Source organism: Scyliorhinus torazame, chromosome 3 (genome assembly GCF_047496885.1).
Source record: "Scyliorhinus torazame isolate Kashiwa2021f chromosome 3, sScyTor2.1, whole genome shotgun sequence".
NCBI lineage: Eukaryota > Metazoa > Chordata > Chondrichthyes > Carcharhiniformes > Scyliorhinidae > Scyliorhinus > Scyliorhinus torazame.
The window spans coordinates 198,852,068-198,871,904 of NC_092709.1; the positions used below are offsets into that span (position 1 = coordinate 198,852,068).

Here is a 19,837-nt window from a genome sequence, read left to right on the forward strand (position 1 = left end):
TGCAGGCAGAGGCCGTGGCAGCCTTGGCCAGTGCCAGCTCATTGCAGAAGAGGGACAGTGCAGCAGTATTGCAAGATGAAAGGAGTTCTGCAGGAATAGGGGTCAACAGGTCCCGCCTCTGCTGCTCACTCTAGAACAAGTGCTGGGAACACGTTTATATGGAGCTCCCCATTGATTGCAGAGATTAAGTTGCCGGGGGCAAGCGAATCAGCAAAAGGCTAAAAAATATTGTTAAGAGGCTCAAATTTTCATGAGAAGTCGCACCAATTTTCTCACCGGAACGGACTATTGACCAAATTCTGGCAAGATTCCGCCTAATGTAAAATGGGTTTTAAAACATTTTAGCATGCTCACAGAATGAAGTACAGCTATTAGTGGGTGCAGAAGTGCTAAAGTCCAAACCGTGAATCAGGCGGGGTGCACAAACACCATGGATGAAGGAAGAAGATGACAGTGTTTGAGTGAGATTTCTTCCCCCGCTTTATGCTTTGGCTGCCAGCTTATTGAACAGTACTTGGAACACGATTGCACGAGAAAGAATCTTTTCCAATGAATGGACATCTTCAGTTTTGTTTTAGAGAATAGATGTTATTCAGTACAACAAAAAGAATTACCACCATAAATCAGAACACAAATCATTTATTAAATCATAGATCAACACACTGCATAGATAAAGTTCAGTTTGGGGCAACAAACCATTTGCATTATCCTGCATTAAATACCTTTAATTTCTTTTGAATTTTTTTTAGTTCATCAATAATATGCCATGGAAATGAATTTATAGAACATGTAATGGTCAGTTGGTTTTCAGACATTTTGAATAAATTTTTTAATTACTGCTCTATCTAAATAGCCAATGTGAGAATAAATAGAACTACAAAACTGATAGAAGTAAAGGGAACGTTTGACCCAGTCTTTTTTTTAACTAAAAAGATAAATTATACATTTGGGCAGTGAAAGTAAAGTCTGTCAATTCTTCATGATAAATCGAATATGGAAATGAGACAGTTATTTTCATGTAAAGTGAGGGCAGGCTTAAAATTTTCATTATGCGCCTATGCCATTAATGATGTCTCAATGCTTGTTATTTTCCAATTTGTTTTGAATAGTTACAGTGCTTTTCAAGCACACAAGGCCCAGTTGACCAACATTATTTTTTTGATCTGAAACAACAGAATTGTTTAATGGCAAGGTAACCTGCAATTTACAACATTCCAGTTAGCTGGGGTCAACTATACTACCTCTACTGATTCACTCGACATAAGTCTGCTTGCTGGCTTACAATTTTCACCTCTGCTTGCTGGCTTACAATTTTCACCGAATAGTCAAATGAATAGACCAAAAGTGAAAAATTAAAAGGTCTACAGAAGCTAAAAGGCAAATAAATTCACTTATATTAAACTGGTCATACTTAATACGAAATAAAACAATTTCAACAATTGTAAAGCAATCCACATAAGCTGTCTGTTGCAAGACAAAAATTAATGCTTGCACATATGAAATAGAATTATCTACAGTGATATCTTTTAACCATCTCAATAAGATCACCGTGCATGTTTAAATACACACAATGTGTTAATGAGTTTTCATACAATATCATACACACATGAAAGTTAATGCTATTTGTCACATGCACAAACCACTAATGGCATTATGATTGATTATATTTGTAAACCATTGAAGGCTGGAGACAAGCTCAGCACAAAAAATATTTCCATTGTGGGATTCATTCTAATGCATTTTTTTTTTAAAGTACTCTATTAGATATGTTTTTCCTAATTAATTTTGATCATACCATGGCTTCACATTTCTTCAATTGAGTTGCAGTAGGTAAAAGGTGACCACTGCCAGAACAATTCCACAGACAGGGATCATCAGGTATTTCTTGTATTTCTGCCAAGCTGTTTCTTTGGTCTCCATTGTGTCTCGCCTCTTGTTCTTCTTACGACGACCCTTTAGTCTTTTTTCAAAGGCTTCTAATTCCACCTGGATAAAAGGTCGGACAAAGTTTAGTTCGTGAACGTATTTGGCTGTAAGAGGAATACGCAAGCGTAAAAATCAAAGGGAAATAAAGTGAAGGCACAACGCCTTTGTGTTGCGAACCGAGATAAACCAAACAAAACCAGGTTCAATCGTTGCTTTTAATAGGCTGAGTTCAGCCTGGGCAGCATTTGGGACAATATAAATCACATAAAAATATATTTATATATTCAATGTTTATGCTGAACAAATATTCATAGAATTAGATATACTTGCAGTGATAAAAATTGGAACAAGAACATAACAAACTTGCGGTACACTCGCCACTGCACTATTTGCAGAATCAGAAGAGGACTGATCAAGTAAAAACTTGAAGTTTAGAATATTGTTTAAGTATGAACATCAAAAAGACAAAAACATTAGTAACTATGAAAACTAGAGTGGAAATGGAAGTGGATGGTCTCACGCTGGAACAAATCAATAAGTTTGTCTACTTCATAAGATGGTAGATGTGATGCCAAAGGCAGAAGGAGGATAGATAGCCAAAAGTAATTTTACAAAGGTGAAGGATGTTGCAAGATTGCCACAAGGAAAAACACTCAAGATACTACATTCTGCACACACTTAGGCAATAAATAAAAATCTGTAGAAGAAAGTAGTGGCCTTTGAAATGTGGATGGTAAGACATATGCTAAATGTTGCAAGCAGAGGTGCTTCAAATAACTCCAAAACTTGGCATCTAGAAAAGATTCGCCGTTTGGGAAACTATGTTCTCCTGCCAGAGGGCCCTGTTACGTGTCCCCCTATTACAGAGCTGTGTGTGTGTTGGGGGGGCGGGTGTCTCCCTATTCCAGGGGTATCTGTGGGTGTTGGCCTTCTTATTACAGTGGTCCCTATGGGATGGGGGTGGAGGTTTCCCTATTACAAGGGTCCCTTGGGAGGGGGGGGGGGGGAAGAGAATGGATTCCCTGTTACAGGGGTCCTCTTACTGGGGGGGGGTCTCCCGATTCAGAGGTCCCAAGGGGACGGGTCTCCCTATTACTGGGGTCCCCCTACTACAGGCGCCCTGTGGAGGGGGTTGGGGGGGGGGGGGGGGGGAAAGAGGGGTCGGGTCATCCACATTCTGGTGGTTGGGGAGGGAGGCAGCCAGGCAATCCGGGGATATGGGGGGGGGGGGGGGGGGTTGGAGCTGATTTGCTGGGTAGGTAGTTGGCTGGCCGTGAGACCTTCGGGCTGCCACCTTCCAGGATTCCATGGGAATCCCTTGTATTCCACGCCATGCATAAATTTAGCATTGGGTCTGGAGTAGAGGTGTTGGTAGACAGTGCATTGTTGTGGGGAAGACGGTGCCCTTGCATGGGCTGGGTTGGTCTCAACCATCAGGAAGCACATTCCGGGCGTCGCGGGACAGAGAATCCCACCCAAAGTGTCAGTATTTCAGCCTTTTCATCAAAGCTGAAAAGCTATAGAGATCTCTTCTGGAGGGCTAAATGGAGGGCAGCATAAAGAAGGGCGTAGTTGGGTGAGGGACAAGTTGCAGAAGAGCTGCAGTGGATGTGTGAGGATGGTACAAGACAGACGAGCATGACATACCATGACAGATCTCCTGCTAGGAATAGTTACAAGCAGCAGCAATTGACCTTTGGGCTTCAGAGACAATGGAAAAGTCAGCCCAGAGTTCAGCTCCTGATGACCCTTACTGGAAAGTACATGTGAACGTGCAGACAATGAGAATGAACAGGAACAGACTTGGCTGTTATGCCTACCAGACTGAAATATTTTGCTGCCACTTTGTCTAAGTTTCCACTAGAAGAATGGTCACTTGGGCAAGGAACAGTTGGGTTCTGTGGAAGTGTAATTAAGTAGGACTTACTGTCTTTAGAAGAGGGAGCACGGGAACAGAACGAAGAAGTGATTCCAATTTTTAAAAAAATCATTGATCATTCATACAAAATGTAAATATCACTACAACATTGCTGTGACTGGTTATAAGGCAACAGTTCAGGAAATATAATAGGCATACTAATGATGTTCAAACATGACATTGAGTAGTTTTTTTTATTGGAAATGTGAATGTGGTAGCATGATACTTTTGCCAAACAACTAAAAGCTGTGCAGCAGCAGAATGTGAAGGACATCTGAATTTTCACCCCCACCAACAGCTAGTTGTGGGGATTACACTCCCTTTGATTGTTTTTTTAATGTTATGCAAATTAATGCTACTTTTGCTGAAGTAGGCTACAGATAAATAAATCATTAAATGCTTGCGCATCCTCCAGGCTTTTACAAGTCAGTTTTGTTACATACAAAAGCAAGTTTAAAGGTTAGATGATCTCCAAATCTTAGAAAATTACCCAGGGTGGCAAAATTATTGAACTTCGCCAACCAGGTTAACTTTGATGAAGTTATTAAGTTGACAAATCTTTTTGTTCCTTCCCATAAACTTTAGCCTGGGTAAATAAATCAAAGTGACTTAACTAAGAAAGGAAGCACTTGCACAAAATAACATCCCTTCCATTTACAGGCTGTCCTAAAGTGCTGCGTAGCCAACTAAGTCATTTTGATCTTGTCTACACTTGTACTCAGTAAGATCCCAAGAACTCCAAACCTCTTGATGCAGGATGAGAAAGAAATACTGGCCAAGAAACCAGGGGAATATCATCTTATTCTTCAAATAGTGGCATGGCGTCTTCAGCTAGAGTCTCATTTTAATGCCTCACCGAAAAGAAAACACCTCTGAAAATGCAGCACTCCCTTATTACTGAATCATCAACCTATTCTTGAGTGGAGTCTGAGCACATACTCTTCTGATTCAGAGGCAATCAAATACTTAACAGCTTTATTAACTTAAAACAAATAAACCCTCAAATGAAACTCAGTGGAAAAGTCGAATCATGAAATCTATCATTGAACAAATCATTTATAAATCACTTACTCAGTAGTTATTTAAACCAGGCATTGTCAAACTCGGGGGTACGACCCGCGGGTGGGTCGCGGACGGGTGTCGGGAGGGTCGCGGAGCCGTCCATTGCGGTGCTCCCGATCGCGCAAATCTGCGCACAACAGCGGGCTGTTAATAACGCCGGCTGCAAGCGGCCTTCAAAATGGCCGCGAACATGTAAAAGAAATGCGACCGCACTGCGCATGTGTGCCAGATCATCAGCGCGCATACGCAAAACTATGTGCATGCGCGCCGTGATCGGGCACGCATGCGCAGTGGGGCCGCTGTTTTTTAAACGGTCGCAGCTTTTCGTTTTACAAGTTCGGGGGAGTTTTATTCATTTAATTTATTTTTTTCATTCATTTTATTCATTAAAATTTTTTTTTTTACAAGTTTGGGGGGGTTTTATTTGATAAAATTTTACAGAAAAAAATGCAGAACTTTGGACAGATGGAGACTCCGTACTTTCCGACACTGGAAGGCTTCACCTTCATCCAACAGGTTGCATTGGAGGAGCGTGGACGAAGGCCAAAGGGACCCAAAACCATTTCCTCCATTTTTGTCAGCAGCAAACAAGGTAAGTGAAAATGGTGGGTCGTGCAGGTCGGCCAGCGTGGGTTGCGAAGGTCGGCCGGCGTGAGTCGCGAAGGTCGGCCGGGTTGGGTCCCGAAGGTTGGCCGGTAGGTAAAAGTAGGTCCCCGGAAAAATAGTTTGAAGAACACTGATTTAAATCGCAATGTCATAATAAAAATGAGGGTAGAAATTACACTCGCCAGCTTATGCTTTCCACATATTCACTAATCAGAATGGTTATCCTTGTCACTTGGAAAGAGCTGAAAGGTAAAATGGAAGCAACTAAACACACCTAGTCAACTTATGTTTACCCTGTTGAGTGAGGGTAAAGCAAAGGCTAGCATAATCGTATGCAGAAACACCAGAATTTTCATTGTCTCACAAAGGAGCCAAATGTTTTTTATATTAGAAATCTCATAAACAGATGATAATGAAGGGTCTGAAAAAAAAAAAAATCCATTGAATTTGTCCCATGAGGTCATCGTGCAACAAAGCATCATCACCAGTGCCCCACACCCACAAGTGGTGTAATATCCTGAGAGAGGCTAAGAGAATAAACCTCAGGTTAAGGCAGGGAATAAAATCTGGAAAATATCTCTGCAACCCTTGAAGGCAATGAAAATAAGTTTCAGAAAATGCCAGTTTTTAAGGCACATTGCCGACTACCCCACCTATCTTACACATCCCTTTGAGCACTCGCAGCAAATCTACATTAACTGCAAGAGCTGGCAACATGTCCAAAGATCAATGACCCACTGTTAAAAGAAAAACCCCTGACATCTAGTTATTTCTTGTAGTCCCAGACAGTCAATCTCTGTTATTCATAGACATTCTGTTCCCACAAATTCTCAAATGGTGAAATCACAAAAGGTGAATTTGCACATGTGCGCTTCACTTTGGAAAGGTGAGAATTTAACAGCTTGACACGAGAGTCCAAATCATGGATGAGCAAAGTTTTGGAGCCGCAAACGAGGATTTTGCGCACATGTACATTCAAGCGGGTAAACAGATTTGCAAAGAGGGATTGGAAATAACAGGAGCCTGTACTAGCATTCCATGATTCCTCTCAGCATATTTAACTCAAATACTGTATCCACATGGGCACAGTCAAATCTTCCCAAAGTCTACGCTTAGAGTTAAAAGGCCAGCTCAGCCTCCCATAGTAGCTAAGAGCTTTCAGTGTACTTATCAATGTGGTGGCTTCTCTGAACATTTTACAGAGTCTCTATATCACCTACCATGTGATGTGATCAACTGTATATAGTATTCTAGATGAGGCCGAACCAACAAGGATAGTATAATGCTTTTTGTTTTATGTGGGATTACCCTAGCAATACATCCCAGTAGTCTATTTGCCTCACTACACTGTCTGAACCTTGTGATTAATCTTCTAAAACAGCTGAGCTTTTACACCAGTTAACAGTAGTTAGGTGGCAACACTGGATAGTATACACATGCTTAGGATCATGTCTATTCACATGAACACCACATTCATTTAAGTTAAGTGACATGTACCTGTGGTGATGTGCATCAATGTAAATGCATGTAGGCTGGCTAGACACTAAAGGGAGCACCAGTAACATCACACACACACTCAACCAATAGATCAGTTAGATAGGACACGACCAATGGACATTCATGATACACACAGAGGTGACACCACCACAGAAGGGCATTACACCAACCCATATATAAAGGACACCACACACATGATCTACCTCTTTCCAATGGAGACAGTCAGTGAGTAGAGACACAGGGTTGATTCAATATTACACCCACCACGTGGATTGCAGCAACTGGTTAGTCAGTCTGGGTAGCTATAGTAGGATTAGCAGTAGTGTCGAACCCGAGTAATAGAAGTGTAAATAGTTTAATAAACGTGTTGAAGTTATCTCCACGTCTGAACCTTCCTTTGTCAAGTGCACCACAAGGAAGCCGCTTATGTTACACCTACAACATAACAAATCATGGTACCAGGACTGAACTGTTTCAATCCATATAGCCATACCTCAGTGTACAGTGACAACCAGCAACGATACCCAGGCAAGATGTTCGAGATCTGGGTTCCACAGCAGCTCCAGTGCCACGGCGATCTACACGAAAACTGGCGGGTATTCTGGCAAATGTTTGAAATCTTCCTGGTAGCAGCCGAACTAGAAGACGTGGCCGATGCTGAAAAGACAGAGCTTCTCCTCACCATCACCGGTGCCAGAACAGAAGAAATCTTTTATAAATTCAAGTTCTCCAAGGGGCAAAACAGGAGCGACTTCCAGGCAGTCCTGGACAAATTCAGCAATACTGTGAGGAAAAGACACTCCAACCAGCAAGAAAAGGTAAGAGAAGCGCCAGTACTCACCACGAGGCGGAGATCCCAGAGCAGAGAACAATTTTGATCGGCGGCCATCTTTCTAAAGGGACCGCACTTGTGCAGTTGCGCGACACCGCACATGCGCAATCACGAAAACGGCCCCCGGTACAGGAACAGCGATTTGCGCATGTGCAAACGCTTCCTACGTATGATGTCACATGCGTCATGGCATCAGAGGCCCACGCCCATTTAAAGGGGAAACGTCCCAAATCAAAGAAAAACTCTTTTAAAGTCGTAAAACAACCTTCCTTCACCTGGAATGACAGCACAATGCCTCAAATTGAGCCAGGAAATGAAATTAACCTCCGAAGAACCCTGCAACAAGCAGTTACCTATGCCCAAACCGATGATTCTGACCTTGAATACTTTGAAACCGACCTTTACATTTTCTCTGGACCTCGCGAGCCCAATGCCAGCTCCGACGCAAACAGTGATGATATGGTCCTAGAAGACAACGACTCAAGACAAACCTTTCACCTTGGGAGGCTACCCCAGTACCAAATCCGAACCGCAACTCGACGTGTTGCACATTACGACCCCGACGACGAGTTCTTCGGATTTGAGGATCTTCAGCCCAACAGATATGACATCCTGACTCGTGAGTGCAGGATTATGCTGCGGCCTGAAACCTAGAGACAGAGAGCGGTACAAGCCCACAGAGAGCGGCCTGCTGCCACACAGAGCATGGTCCACGCACCGCTCAGGGTTCCCTGAATCTATGAAAGAAGACACGCAAGACTCCACACCGCAGTCCTTGCATGAACAAATGACTCCAGTGTCACACACCTCCACAGCGAGCTCTTGGGCAGACTCCACAATAGAAGAAATGCAAGACTCCAGAGCGTAGTCCTTGCACACACAAGACGTGACTCCAGTGTCACAAGCCTCCGCAGCGAGCTCATGGACAGCCTCCACGATAGAAGCAACGCAAGACTCCAACGCGCAGTCCTTGCAGGAACAAGACCATGAGGGTCTAGCAACCCCCTCTGAGCAGCTAGCGGCAGACGATGCAAGTCTGCCATGCTCAAGTAAACAGCAAGAAGACTATGACAGTCCACCACGCTCCAGTGCACAGCAGGACGACCATGCTACAGTGAAGAACAAAGCGACGATGACAGTCCAAGCCCAAATGCAGGACAACAGCAAGACAATGACAGTCCACCCACATTGTTTGGATTGGATTGGATTTGTTTAGTCACGTGTACCAAGGTACAGTGAAAAGTATTTTTCTGTGAGCAGCTCAACAGATCATTAAGTACACGAGAAGAAAAGGGAATAAAAGAAAATACATAATAGGGCAACACAACATGTACAATGTAACTACAAAAGCACTGGCATCGGATGAAGCATACAGGGTGTAGTGTTAATGAGGTCAGTTCATAAGAGGGTCATTTAGGAGTCTGGTGACAGTGGGGAAGAAGCTGTTTTTGAGTCTGTTCGTGCGTGTTCTCAGACTTCTGTATCTCCTGCCCGGTGGAAGAAGTTGGAAGAGTGAGTAAGCCGGGTGGGAGGGATCTTTGATTATGCTGCCCGCTATCCCCAGGCAGCGGGAGGTGTAGATTGAGTCAATGGATGGGAGGCAGGTTCATGAGATGGACTGAGCGGTGTTCACGACTCTCTGAAGTTTCTTGCGGTCCTGGGCCGAGCAGTTGTCATACCAGGCTGTGATGCAGCCCGATGGGATGCATTCTATGGTGCATCTGTAAAAGTTGGTAAGGGTTAATGTGGACATGCCAAATTTCCTTAGTTTCCTGAGGATGTATAGGCGCTGTTGTGCTTTCTTGGTGGTAGCGTTGACATGGGTGGACCAGGACAGACTTTTGGAGATGTGCACCCCTAGGAATTTGAAACTGCTAACCATCTCCACCTCGGCCCCATTGATGCTGACAGGGGTGTGTACAGTACTTTGCTTCCTGAAGTCAATTACCAGCTCTTTAGTTTTGCTGGCATTGAGGGAGAGATTGTTGTCGCTGCACCACTCCACTAGATTCTCTATCTCCCTCCTGTATTCGGACTCGTCGTTATTCGAGATCCGGCCCACTATCGTCGTATCGTCAGCAAACTTGTAGATGGAGTTGGAACCAAGTTTTGCCACGCAGTCGTGTGTGTACAGGGAGTAGAGTAGGGGGCTAAGTACGCAGCCTTGCGGGGCGCTGGTGTTGAGGACTATTGTGGAGGAGGTGTTGTTGTTCATTCTTACTGATTGTGGTCTGTTGGTCAGAAAATCGAGGATCCAGTTGCAGAGTGGGGAGCCAAGTCCTAGGTTTTGGAGCTTTGATATGAGCTTGGCTGGGATTATGGTGTTGAAGGCGGAGCTATAGTCAATAAATAGGAGTCTGAAGTAGGAGTCCTTGTTTTCGAGATGCTCTAGGGATGAGTGTAGGGCCAGGGAAATGGTGTCTGATGTGGACCGGTTGCAGCGGTATGCGAATTGCAGTGGATCAAGGCGTTCTGGGAGTATGGAGGTGATGCGCTTCATGATCAACCTCTCGAAGCACTTCATTACGACTGGAGTCAGGGCCACTGGTCGGTAGTCATTGAGGCACGCTGCCTGGTTCTTCTTTGGTACCGGTATGATGGTGGTCTTCTTGAAGCAGGTGGGGACCTCGGAGTGGAGTAGGGACAGGTTAAAGATGTCCGCGAATACCTCTGCCAGTTGGTCCGCGCAGGCTCTGAGTGCACGACCAGGGATCCCATCCGGGCCTGTCGCCTTCCGAGGGTTCACTTTCAGGAAGGCCAATCTGACTTCGGAAGCTGTGATGGTGGGTATGGGTGAATTATGGGCTGCTGGGGCACTCGACAGCGGATTGTTGGTTACCTGCTCGAACCGAGCATAGAATGCATTGAGTTCATCGAGGAGTGGTGCGCTGCTGCCAGAGATACTGTTCGGCTTTGCTTTGTAGCCCGTTATGTTGTTTAGTCCTTGCCACTACCGCCGAGAGTCTGTCTGTGACTCTAGCTTGGTTTGATAGTCTCGCTTGGCATCTCTGATGGCTTTGCGGAGGTCGTACCTGGATTTCCTGTATAGGTCAGGGTCGTCTGCCTTGAACGCCTCAGATCTGTCCTTCAGTAGGGAGTCAATCTCGCGATTGAGCCATGGTTTCCGGTTGGGGAACGCACGTACTGCTTTCTTTGGCATGCAGTCGTCCACACATTTGCTGATGAAGTCTGTGACGGTGGTGGCATACTCATTTAAGTTGGTCGCTGAGTTCTTAAATATGGACCAGTCCACTGTCTCTAAGCAGTCACTTAAGGGCTCTTCTGTCTCCTCGGACCAGCACTGCACAACCTTCTTAGCTGGATTCTCCCGCTTGAGTTTCTGCTTGTATGCCGGGAGAAGGAGCACCGTCTTATGGTCTGATTTCCCAAAGTGCGGTCGGGGGATGGAACGGTAGGCGCCCTTGATTTTTGAGTAGCAGTGGTCAAGAGTGTTGTCGCCTCTGGTGGGACAGGAGATATGCTGGTGGAATTTTGGCAGTACACTCTTGAGGTTGGCCTTGTTGAAGTCTGCGGCCACAATGAACAAGGCCTCCGGGTTTTCACTATCAAATGAAGACTTTGACAATTTACCCAACCCAAGTGAACAACAAGCAGCTACTGAGGCTCTACCCACAGTATGTGAGGCGAGTGACGACAGCATCCCACTTCCCATGCAAGATGTATTCAGGCATGCAGCAGCCAGCAGTCTATGCAGCATATTCTCAAACAGGCCAGCACTACGGATTGCCCATTAATGGAATCAAGACCGAAGGAGGACTACCGCAAGCGCAATCTGCACGACAGACTGGATGCCTTAGTTACAGCCCAGGATTTGCTGCACCCCAGCCTGGCCAGGCGGCATATTCCTATCAGATGCAAGGTTCTAGTTTCACACCATCACCAGGTATTTATGCGAGCGGCAATTCTGTTTCCAATTCGACAAGCTTCAACGGTTCTCAGCAGGATCACCCTTCCTGCACAGCACGTGGCCAGAACCAGTATGTACAGTCTTATCCAACTTCAACATATGGCACATCCATGACCTCGAATGAAACTGTTGATGATACCTCTTCAACGTCAACACCTTATCAGCTACAAGATGCCATCCGACAGCACCATCACAAACATCGAAAAAGAAAGGGACTCCAAATCAGACAGCGAAATGATTTGACCACTTCTTGGTTCCTGTAGCACAGGGACGTTGATGGCGTTCATAACCAAGAGAGACATTTGACCATGATGATTGATGGTTTTTGGACTCACACGAATGATTTAGACTTATTGTTCAATCACCGTTCCCATGATTTGTATATACCTTACCTTATCTACCTGTTCTTGGTTCAATTTTCTCAAAGTGTACAGAAAATATCTAACATATAAAAAAGGGGGGATGTGGTGATGTGCATCAATGTAAATGCATGTAGGCTAGCTAGACACTAGAGGGAGCACCAGAAACATCACACACACACTCAACCAATAGATCAGTTAGATAGGACACGACCAATGGACATTCACGATACACAGAGGTGACACCACCACAGGAGGGCATTACACCAACCCATATACACCACACACATGATCTACCTCTTTCCAGTGGAGACAGTCAGTGAGTAGAGACACAGGGTTGATTCAATATTATACCCACCACGTGGTTTGCAGCAACTGGTTAGTCAGTCTGGGTAACTACAGTAGGATTAGCAGTAGTGTCAAACCCGAGTAATAGAAGTGTAAATAGTTTAATAAACGTGTTGAAGTCATCTCCACGTCTGAACCTTCCTTTGTCAGGTGCACCACAAGGAAGCCGCTTATGTTACACCTAGAACATAACAAATCAGTACCAGCAACAGAATCTGACCCTCATTACATCAAGATTTGTTTGCAGTAATTTTATAAGACCATAAGAAATAGGAGCAGAATTAGGCCACTCAGCCCAATGAGTCTGCTCCGCCATTCAATCATGGCTGATATTTTTCTCATCCCCATTCTCCTGCCTTCTCCCCATAACCCCTGATCCCCTTATTAATCAAGAATCATTCTATCTGTCTTAAAGACACTCAGTGATTTGGCCTCCACACCCTTCTGCGGCAAAGAGTTCCACAGATTCACCACCCTCTGGCTGACAAAATCGCTGTTTTAAAGGATCGTCCCTTCAGTCTGAGGTTATGCCCTCTGGTTCCAGTTATTCATACTCGTGGAAACATCCTCTCCACATCCACTCTATATCCAGGCCCGCAGTATCTCCTGTAAGTTTCAATCTTCCTAAGCTCCAACGAGTCCAGACAGACACAGAATCCTCAACCGCTCCTCATGTGACAAGCTCTTCATTCCAGGGATCAGTCTTGTGAACCTACTCTGGATCCTGATCTCATCTAAAATCTTAGCATGTAAGATTGAGATGAGTAATGATCTCAACATCAATGCCTGTGAAGCTTCAACAGTAGCCAGGCTCAACTGTGAAATCCCATCATGAATAACAACCTTGGGCCCACCCAAACTTAACCAATTCTTTAGCCACATCAATTGTTTAGCCAACCCAAGAGCTGCTTGTCAAATCCACAGGATTGCTTTTCATGAAGTTGAATACCTACCTGTGCTGCACTTTTTTTATTAAAAGCTTTTTGGAAATGTAATTATATAATTACACTCTCACTCCCACCCACATATTGGTTTGCTGCAATTTCCATCCAGGCTGCGATGGGGCTGTAAAATTCTGCCAGACTCTCGCACTCCTGCCCTCCCTCCAAACTCTCCCACACGCCCTCCCATGCACATGCGGACATATACACACATGCTAGCATTTTTACCTTGTCTGGTGAGTGTGACAGGTGGGACGGAAACAGATGTGAAATCTGCTCCTGCCAGCAATTGGCTTCTAACATCAACTTTACATTGGCTGGTCAATTAACTGCTGCCCAGCATGAAACACCTGCTGAGGCAGGCTCAGCACTCCCAGAGGTGGTGGGAAGAGGGCAGGCACCGGGACCAGTGAGGTCACAATCAGAGGAATTAAATGGAGCTCCCTGAAGGCCAGCAGTCAGTGTTCCAAGAGCCTCAGGGAGCTGCTTTGAAAAAAGTATCGTTTGACTCATTACTTCAGTTATTGTGCTGTGCAGGGGCTGGTTTAGCACAGGGCTAAATCGCTGGCTTTGAAAGCAGACCAAGGCAGGCCATCAGCACGGTCCAATTCCCGTACCAGCCACCCCGAACAGGCGCCGGAATGTGGCGACTAGGGGCTTTTCACAATAACTTCATTTGAAGCCTACTTGTGACAATAAGCAATTTTCATTTCATTTCATTCATTTTTCATTTCGTTACGTGTCTGCAGCATATCATCTGCACCTAGAGTCCATGCTGGGCTGAATGGGAATACACTGAGCCAGTCTGCCCCCCCACTTTTCAAATGAATGCCTATGGGTTCTGCTGGAGGCAATCAGTGCCCGATGTGAGACCTCTCTGCCGCAAGCCAGTACAAAGAGGCCACTCCACACGACAAAGGCGGCCTGGATAGAGGTGTCAGGCTGGCCAGCGGCCATGATGTCATACTCTGAACCTGGATCCAGTGCATGAAAAGCTTCAGTGATCTTCTGCGCTCTGCAAGTGTGATACTGAATCCAGTTGGAACCTTAGATAGATGTCTTTGTGGTTGGCAGCACATGTTAGTGCTCACAGATGTGAAATGCAGAGTGTAAATTGGCACATAATCCTGTGTTTTGATAAGGCTATGGGTGGTATGTATGTGTGTATGTGAGGTGTGGCAATGTGATGGGCAGCTGAACCTGTGTCTTGGGGCACAAGGACGGACAAACTGGGATTTTCTGGCATGTAGAGGGGGACTTTGTCCTTAGAAGAGAAAAGGAGTCACAATGCACAGGAGTGAGGAGGGACAGGTGGTGGGATCCCAAACCTTTTAGCAAGTCAGGTAGAGCACAAGAGATGATCTGCAAGTGTGGAGCCAGGTCCACTGGGCATGGAGAGGCTGGAATACTGGATGAAGGCAAGAGTCTAGTGGACAGGAAAGAGATTGGTTGAGGATAGGAGAGATGTGGGCAGTGGTTATAAGACTCATGTGAAATCCACTTATCCTTGTTGATAATCCATTCAGAAGTCTTTGCGCAGTCAGATGTCCATTCTGAGAATGAACCAGACTGCACACAATTCAACTTCGTAATGCTGTTCCAAACTGACATTTTTCTTTCGTCCCTCAGATGGAACATCATCACAACCCCAGGAGAACCTGTGGACCCCCTCCCCTCCCCAACCGATCTCCCAGGATGATCAGGAGCCAGATGAACCTGCATCATATCCTCCCTCTGCACCTTGCACCAGCACATTTACAGGCATGTCAGTGGGCATATGCATATCAGAGCAGATGGCAGTGGGTGTGGTGAAAGCACATCACACCTGTCTGAGGAGCTAGCGGAGACAGAAGTCCCAGGGTGCTGCAGTCCTAGAACTGCTGGTGACCAGGACCGAGTTGAGCCAGAGGCAAATGAGGAGCCTCTGCAGTCGGCCACCTGGTGCCAGGTGCTGATTACCCAGCGGGATTCGCGGGGTGATCTGGCAGAGATCCCGCAGGGTCTGCGTACCATGGTCTCTGTATTGGAGACCAAGCAGAGCATGAGCACAGGGTTGGCCCAGAGGTCAGAACTCACAGCTTCTTCCATAGAGAGCAGAATCATAGAATTCCTACAGTACCAACGGAGGCCATTCGACCCATCCGGTACACATCAACCCATCCAAAACAGCACCCCACCCAGGCCCTTTCCCCCTCTCTAACCCCGTAACCTCATCTAATCTGCACATATTTGAACACCAAAGGCCACTTTAGCATGGCCAATCCACCTAACCTGCACATCTTTGGAATGTGGGCAGAAACCGGAGCATCCGAAGGAACCCACGCAGATACGAGGAGAAAGTGCAATCTCAACACAGAGTCACACAAGGTGGAATTGAACATGGGTTCCTGGTGCTGTGAGGCAACAGTGATAACCACTGTGCCAACGAGCTGCCTCTTCATGGAGAGGCAGCTCCAGAAATTCAATCAGGGATTTCTGGGATTGTGTTCTCATCTGAGAGTCCACACACTGGCAGTGAACTAAGCAGGCAACCTGCATCTCGCATCTAGATCTGCTCTCAGCGCACCCTTGATGATGGCTGTAACTCTTTCACCCTTCTGCCAGTAACGGTCATATCGGAGGAGCGCTCAGCCAAGGAGCTGGATGCTCCCGTCCAGACAGGGCCTACACAGGCCCCAGTGAGGGGAGGACAGGCGCCAAAGACATCAAGGACAATGGGGCATCAGAGTCAGCAGCCTGCCTCCAATCCAGCTGCCAGTGAGGGGGAAACACCGAGACACAGCACCTGCAAGTGTAAATAAGTCACAATGTTAACATAAGGGGCCTCACGGGTAATGAATTTCTCCTTGGCACATGTGTAATTGTGCATTTATATCTCTGCCTTCGATAGTAAAACATCGGATGATGTGCAATGGACTTGGTGTGCTTCATGTAGTTGTTAGGGGAGAGGCCTGGCAGTCGTTTGTAACACATATAAAGGGTTACAAAGTTTATTTCAGAGGTCAGGACTTAGACCATAAGATAGAGGAACAGAATTAGGCCACTCGGCCCATCAAGTCTGCTCCGCCATTCAAACATGGCTGATATGTTTCTCATTCCCATTCTCCTGCCTCCTCCCGTAAACCCTGATCCCCTTATTAATCAAAAACCTATTTATCTCTGTCTTAAAGACACTCAATGATTTGGCCTCCACAGCCTTCTGTGGCAATGAGTTCCACAAATTCACCACCCTCTGGCTGAAGAAATTCTTCCTCATCTCAGTTTTAAAGGATCGTCCTTTCAGTCCGAGGCTGTGCTCTCAGGTTCCAGTTACTCCTACTAGTGGAAGCATATCCTCCAGGTCCACTCCATCTGGAAGCATAAATGCCCTACAGCGCAGGAGACCATTCAACCCATCGAGTCTGCACTGACTCTTCGAAGGACCACCCTACCTAGACCCTATCACCCGCCCTATTCCTCCAACCTCATCCTAAGGGGCAATTTAGCATGACCAATCCAGCTAACCTAATCTAGGCCTCTCCGTATACTGTAAGAATCATAGAATTTACAGTGCAGGAGGCCATTCGGCCCATCGAGTCTGCACCGGCCCTTGGAAAGAGCACCCTACCTAAGCCCATACCTCCACCCTATCCCCTCACCTCCACCCTGTGCCCTCCCCTCCACTCTGTCCCCTCACCTCAACCCTGTCCCCGTAACCCCACCTAACCATTTTTTTGGACACTAAGGGCAATTTAGCATAGTCAATCCACCTAACCTGCATATCTTTGGGCTGTGGGAGGAAACCGGAGCACCCGGAGGAAACCCACGCAGACACGGGGAGAACATGCAGTTTCCGCACAGACAGTGGACCAAGCCGGGAATCGAACCTGGGACCCTAGCGCTGTGAAGCAACTGTGCTAACCACTGTGCTACCGTGCAGCCCACTAAGTTTCAATGAGACCCCCCTCATCCTTCTGAACACCATCGAACACAGACCCAGAGTCATCAACATCTCCTCATATGACAAGCCTTTCGTTCCCGGGATCATTCTCATGAACCTCTTTTGGGCCCCTTCAAGGTCAACATGTCCTTCCTTAGATACGGGGTCTAAAGCTGTTCACAGTATTCCAAATGGGGTCTGACCAGAGACTTATATAGCCTCACCAGTACATCACTGCTCTTGTATTCCGGCCCTCTCGGGATGAATGCCAACACTGCATTTGCCTTCCTAACTGCATGTTAACCTCGAGAGAATCCTGAACTAGGACTCCTAAGTCCCTTTGTGCTTCGGTTTCCAAAGCATTTTCCCATTTAGAAAATAGTCTATGCCTCTAATCTTCCTATCAAAGTGCATAACCTCACACTTTTCCACATTGGATTCCATCTACCACTTCTTTGCCCACTCTCTTAGCCTGTCCAGGTCCTTCTGCAGCCTCCCTGCTTCCTCAATACTACCTGTCCCTCTACATATCTTTGCATCATCTGCAAACTTAACAACAATGCTCTAAGTTCCTTTTCCCAGATTGTTAATGTATATCGTGAATAGTTGTGGTCCCAACACTGAACCCTATGGAACACTTCTAGTCACCGGTTGCCATCCTGAAAGAGACCCCTTTATCCACACTCTCTGCCTTCTGCCAGCAAGCCAAACCTCTATCCATGCCAATATCTTGCCCTTAACATCATGGACACTTATCTTATTTAACAGATTCCTGAACGGCACTTTGTCAAAGGCCTTCTGGAAATCCAAATAGATCACGTCCACTGGCTCTCTCTTGTCTAACTTCCTCGTTACCTCCTCAAAGAATTATTTTTAAAAATCTTATATTAAGGCATTTATAGAAGCGCAAATACAAACTAAAAAACAAGAGCAAAAACAAACTGGAACATGTTTATAAATAAATAACTAGCTAACCAACACCGCAACCCCCCTGCCATTCTCCTCCTCCCGTCCTGCCTTCCCCATTTTAACACCTTAACCTGCCCCTCCCCACCCCACCTCCCGCCTCTCCTGACGCCTCAATTCTCCTTGAAGAAATCAATGAACGGCTTCCACCTTCGGGCAAACCCATCAATCGAACCTCTTATGACAAACTTGATTTTCTCCAACCTTAAGAATTCTGCCAGGTCACTCACACACACTCCCGGTTTCGGGGGTCCGAGTCCCTCCAATCCAGCAAAATCCATCTCTAGGCTACTACGAAAGCAAAGGGCAAAACATTGGCCTTCCTCGCCCCCTGGACTCTCCAGTCTGCCGAAACCCCAAATATCGGCACTTCTGGACTCGGAAACACCTTCATCCTCAACACCTCGGACATTATGTCCACGAACCCGCCAGAAACACTTCAGCTTCGGACATGCCCAAAACATGTGAACATGGTTCACAGGCCTCCCTGCACACTGCCCACACCTATCCTCCACCCTCTCAAAAAACCTGCTCATCCTCACTGCCGTCATGTGCGCCCTATGAACTACCTTAAACTGAATATGGCCGAGCCTCGCACACAATGAGAACGCATTCACCCTCCTCAGGACCTCTTCCCACAACCTGGCCTCCATTCCACCCACCCCCATAGTTCCTCCTCCCATTTCCGTTTGACTTTCCCTATCGGGGCTCTCTCCCAGTCCATTCGCTCCTTATAGATCCCAGACACCTTCCCTCGATAGCACGTTATCCTGTAATCCCAAGGGCGGCAAACCGGGAAAGGACTGCACCTGCTTCCTCACAAAATCTCAAACCTGGAATTATCTGAACCTATTTCCTGAACCACTGGGCAGCTCATATTCCTCCTCCAATTCACCTCAACTCACAAAGCTGCCTCCCACAAACAGGTCCCCGAACCGCTCGATCCCTGCCTGCCCCCATCCACGAAACGTATGATTGCTGCAAATCGGTGCCAACACCGAGGTGCCTTCCAACCTCAGATGCTGCCGCCACTGCCCCACACCCGCAGGGTCGCCACCACCACTGGGCTCGTGGAGTGCTTGGCCGGCGAGAAAGGCAGAGACGCCATAAACAATGCCTCTGAACTTATACCCCTGCAAGAGGCCGCCTCTATCCGCCCCCACTGCCCACTTCCTCACCATAGCAATGTTTTCTGCCTAATAATAATTCATTATGCCTGGTCAGATCCCAGATCTTCAAGGGTGTTTCTTGCAAAAAGGCCACGTCTGCCTTCAAGCTCAAGTGCGCGAACATACACGACCGTCTGACTGGCCTATTCAGTCCTCTCGCATTCCATGTGACCAACCTGGTCGGGGAGCACCCCACCCCCGCCTCTGCCTCCCCCTCCGACCCTTGGATGCCCACCGTCACCACTCCTTTCTTGCTGCGCCACAGCAACCACACCTGTCAGTAGCCCCCTCCCCCCCCCCCGAACAAAACAACAATCCCCTCTGCTGCACGAAGCACCTGGCCACCCCCAACTGAGCTCCCGTTAA

At 46.5% G+C, this 19,837-nt stretch overlaps 1 protein-coding gene across 1 annotated transcript in view; it reads right to left on the reverse strand.

Annotated features, from left to right (window-relative positions):
• Positions 1-623: 623 nt before the first annotated feature.
• nfxl1 (nuclear transcription factor, X-box binding-like 1) overlaps positions 624-19,837 on the reverse strand; it is a 235,755-nt gene continuing 216,541 nt past the window's right edge. The window contains 1 exon segment of the mRNA XM_072496719.1: positions 624-1,986. Coding sequence (XP_072352820.1) covers positions 1,813-1,986 — 174 coding nt within the window. The 3' untranslated portion in view covers positions 624-1,812.